Consider the following 4,968-nt stretch of genomic DNA (forward strand, 5'->3'; position numbering starts at 1 on the left):
TACAATAAACAAATTACTAAAAAAAACAAAGTAGGCAAAAGACCTGAATAGTGACTTCTCCAAAGAAGACAGACAAACGGCCAGCAAGTATATGAAAAGATGCTCAACATTGCTAATTATCAGGATATCACAAATCAAAACCACAATGAGACACCACCTCACGCCTGTTAAGATGATCATTATAAAAAAAAAAAAAAGGCCCTTAGCTCAGTTGACAGGGCACCAGCCACATACACCTAGGGTGGCGGGTTTGAACCCTGCCCCAGCCTGCTAGGCAACAATGACAACTGCAAGCAAAAGATAGCTGGGTGTGGTGGCGGGCGCCTGTAGTCCCAGCTACTTGGCAGGCTGAGGCAAGAGAAACACTTGAGCCCAAGAGTTTGAGGTTGCTGTGAGCTGTGATGCTACAGCACTCTACCGAGGGCAACAGAGTGAGACTCTGTCTAAAAATAAAGAAGGAAAAGAAAGAAGTCAGGATCTTAAACAGGTATTTGCCCTTCTCCGTTCATTGTCACATTATTCACGATAGTCAGGAGGTGAAAATAATCTAAATGTCCATGGATAGATGAACGGATAAACAAAATGAACGGATAAACACAATGGAATATTATTCGGCCTTAAAAAGGAAGGGAATTCTGTCATAAGCTGCAACATGGATAAACCTGGAGGACATTATATTAAATGAAAGAAACCAGTCCCACCAAGCAAATACGGCACGGTGCCACTTATCTGAGGTATCTAAAGTAGTCAGATTCATAGAAACACAAAGTAGAATGGTGGCTGTCAGGGGCTGGGTGTGGGTGGCGGGAGGAATGGGGCGTATTCACTGGGTATAGAGTTTCCATCATGCAAGATGACAAATTCTAGCCATCTGCTGTACCACCCTGTGCACATGTAACAGTACTTGAACTGCACACTTAAAAATTTGTTACGACAACTTAAAAAAAGACATGGCAAGTTATAACCACATGCAAGTTTTAATAATAGCATCCTGTTAAAATATAACATAAAATAAAATGAGAGGGCAGAAACCAGCTCTGTTACATTTAATATATTATTATACTATTTATTATTATATTTTTATTAGTGGAATTCCCCTTCTAACCTAGGCGTTTGGATCATAATCCTGAAAGACACAATCCCAAATGCCATAATCCCAAATATTAGAACCTCGAAAGATCAAAAAATTCCCTCAAATCACAATCATGGGATGGTCACATCATATTGTGTACGGATGAGCTCATGTGGAATGAATTCTCGTGTACCCAAAAGAAGACAGAAGCGTGGCAGAGAAGAAGAGAAAATTTAAGAGGGAGTGCTCAAGTCGGTATATGTTAAATCACAGAATATCAAAAATAGCAGGGCTATGTGGAAAATGTGAACATACCCTCTGAGGCAAGCCACATCCTAAAAGAAAAAAACAGCTGTGGCTCGGCGCCCGGCCACATACACTGAAGTTGGCGGGTTCGAACCTGGCCCAGGCCAGCTAAACAACAATGAAAACTGCAAAAAACAAACAAACAAACAAAAACAGCTGCTATTCATCACAATGGGAGACTTCACAACATAGCTTACAATGGTGAAAGCTGGCCAGCTTGTACGGACTCACACTGTGTGATTACCCAAAATCTATTCCCGTGATATCCTTTTTCATATGTTGATTTTTCTTTTTAAGTGTTTTCACTTCTTTTCTTTTTCTTTAGTTTTTTTCCTCACTACTTTAAACTGCCGGCATTATGTTTTACAATTCACTATGCTGTGTATTTGTCTTTGTATCGGTGTCACTTTCAATACTGGAAGTGTAAATTGGGCAGAGACCTTCACAGAGTTTCAATGTGTTTTATAATTTTTTTTCATGTTTGACTCTAGCAAACTACATTTATTAACAACGTTGGGTTTGTGTGTAAGCATTGTGTGTGTGCATAAAAGTGTCAAGGCTTCCTCAGTAAATGAAGAACGGTCCCCTTTGGATATCTGCATTTGTGAAAGATACAATGTCTCAAGATCTTGGCTCTTTGAGTGACTGCATGCGTGCTGGTGCTGGTGACGCATCACCATTTTCAAAAGACTTAAGTTGTTCATTGATGACTTCGGTTGTGAAGCTGGATCCACACAATTATCAACCATAGTGATATGTATTTATGCATTTCCCTTTTTGACCAATTTTTTAAATAAACATGGAGTGTATGCTCCTATTATATCGGTGCAACTGTTGTTAGTGTGCCTAAGTGTTTATGCTTGCAGAAATGTTTATATTGGGCTGGGCGCAGTGGCTCTCGCCTGTAATCCCAGCTCTTTGGGAGGCTGAGGCAGGAGGATTGCTTGAGGCCAGGAGTTCAAGACCAGCCTGAGCAATATAGCATCTCTACAAAAAATTTTAAAAATCAGCCATGTGTGGTGGCATATGCCTGTCGTCCCAGTTACTTGGGAGGCTGAGGCAGGAGGATCGCTTGAGCCCGGGAGTTCGAGACTTCAGTGAGCTATGATTGAGCCACTGCACTCCAGCCTGGGTGTCAGAGTGAGACCTCATCTCTAAAAAAAAAAAGAAAAAGAATTAGGAAAACAAATGTTATTATTCTCTACTTACTTGTAAAGTGGCCCATGAAGTATTCTGTCTTTTCTTTTTTTTTTTTTTTCAGTTTTTGGCTGGGGCTGGGTTTGAACCCACCACCTCCAGCATATGGGGCCGGCGCCCTACTCCTTTGAGCCACAGGCGTTGCCCTATTCTGTCATGTTTTTATGTTTTGCAAATGTAAACAAGTATCTTTTAAAGAATTTAAAAATTGTTTTATCCAGAATTATATTTTGGGGATTTTGATCTTTTGGGATTTCAACATTCCAGATTGTGGCATCTGGGGTTGTGTTTCACAGGATTATGGTTCTGCTCCCTGACATCCTCATCTGCCACATGGACAGGTGGCACAGTACAGAGAAAGGCCCAAGAGAAGCATTAAAAAATAACCTGTATGTCCCCGAGGCTGAGCCTGGGACCTCAAGGGTATCAGATTTGGCAGGAGACGGTGGCTGCAGCTCAGACAAGGGTGGATTCTCCTCCACGACTAGGGGGCAACTATCAGCATCGGTATCTTCCACCTGCACTTCTGGGTGTTCTTCTGTGGCAGGAACTTGGGGAGAGGAAGGAGAGGAGAAAGTCAGAGAGAGAGGAAAGCCAGGTCTCAGGGTGCCAGCTGTGTTCTTAAGAAAAGCCTGCAGAAAGCATGTTTGGTGGGGCCTCTGGCAGCCGGGGCCCACAGAAAAGCTCCATGCAGGGGTGCAAGGATGCAGTGTGCAGGGTCCTCTGAGGGTCGGGCTGCCCCAGCCACTGCCCGGGAAACACAAAGGAAGCTGCAAAGCCCCAGGAGCTCTCAGACTCAGCCTGGAGCTCCGCACTCCAGGGCCCAGCCTGGCTTCCCTGTGCCTGGACAAGTGTCATTGACCTGAGGCAGCAGTGCTCAGAGGGGGCACAGGGATGTGGGAGAGCTGTAGACCTGGGGCTGGGCCTACCACAGCCTGGTTTCCCTCTCTGAGCCTCAGTTTCCCCATCCCACGGTATGGTGACAATGCCTCCCCAGGAGTCCTGAGCCTGGGTGGCTACCTAGGACCACTCAGGGCTCTGTGCATGTTTAAGGGGCTGCCCTTGTCCAAACTGCCTTCATGCCCAGTCCCGTCTTCCAGCTCAGCACCCCAGGTCTGCTTGGTAGTGGGGTGAGGCCCCCTGTGCCTCACGCTCTCTCCTTCCCACAGCCTGGGGAATCTCTAGTTAGGTTGACAAAACTTCTTCCTTAAATTTTTAACATCTCCATTCCTGGTCATCTCCAGAGGGCTTAGCGGTTAGTAAAACAAATCCCAGGGCCAGGTGTGGTGGCTCACACCTATAAGCCTAGCACTCTGGGAGGCTGAGGTAGGTGGATTGCCTGAGCTTACGAGATCGAGACCAGCCTGAGCAAGAGCGAGACCTTGTCTCTAAAAATAGCTGGATGTTGTGGGGTGCACCTGTAGTCCCAGCTTCTTGGGAGGCTGAGGCAAGAGAATAGCTTACGCCCAAGAGTTTGAGGTTGCTGTGAGCTGTGATGCCATGGTACTTTACTGAGGGCAACAAAGTGAGACTCTGTCTCAAAAAAAAAAAAAAATGCCAAAAAATCTTAAGGCTTTTTTCAGACCCCTCATCAAATTGCAAAATAAGTGTAAGCAGCTACATAAAGTGTTGGCCTTTCTCATGATGGCTGTTAAAAAAACAAACAAACAAACAAAAACCCAGAAAGCACGTATCCAACTGCTTCAGTGTGTCTCACTGCCCATATGGGGGGAGGCGTGTCCCTGCCTTGTCAGCACCCAAACCGTGCCTACTTGCTGTTGGGTGGTCCCGCCCAAAGTCCCTGAAGAGGGTGATGGAGCTGAATTTTAGGATGGGGACATGATACCAGGCCTTTGGAGGTGCGGAGATGATGGGCTGGCTGATGAACTTAGGGCGGCTCCTGGCATGCATAAAAACAAGGAAACATTCATGCAGGTGCCCAAGGAGAGCGTAACACATACTACAAAGGAAATCTGTTGCCCCTGATCAGGGGAAGCTGCTAAATGTCTCCATTTGATGCTCTTCAAGAATGGGAAGCCTGGTACCGCAGGGCCCCTTGGAAAGGAAGAGGGCAGGGCTGCCCCCCTTACCCTGGGTACGACTCGGCAACTGTGACTTTCATTTCCCACCAGCTTGGTAGAAATGATATTGGCTTATATCATACTGATTATAGACTGAGAATAATATTATTAAAAATATAAGCAATGATACTATATTATGATTAATAAATTGGTTTAGAGAATGGTATGTACTGTCTGGCACTTCAGCTAGGCATCTGTTCTCCTGGACTCTGAGTGTTTTATATACGTTAAGTCTTTTAAATGTCCCACCTGTTCTACAAGGTAGGTGAAGGAACAGAAGCTCAGAGAGGTTAAGGAAGATGATCAGGGCTC

The 4,968-nt window shown here is 45.1% G+C and overlaps 1 protein-coding gene across 1 annotated transcript in view; it reads right to left on the minus strand.

The window, feature by feature from the left end:
- The window catches only part of CNGB1 (cyclic nucleotide gated channel beta 1), a 71,269-nt gene that overhangs the window by 36,524 nt on the left and 29,777 nt on the right, over positions 1-4,968 (minus strand). The window contains exon 16 of the mRNA XM_012806814.1: positions 2,963-3,125. Within this exon, the coding sequence (XP_012662268.1) occupies positions 2,963-3,125 (163 nt within the window). The remainder of the gene's footprint in view (positions 1-2,962; positions 3,126-4,968) is intronic.

Source organism: Otolemur garnettii, unplaced genomic scaffold, assembly GCF_000181295.1.
Source record: "Otolemur garnettii isolate 467f Iridium unplaced genomic scaffold, OtoGar3 scaffold00058, whole genome shotgun sequence".
Classification (NCBI taxonomy): domain Eukaryota; kingdom Metazoa; phylum Chordata; class Mammalia; order Primates; family Galagidae; genus Otolemur; species Otolemur garnettii.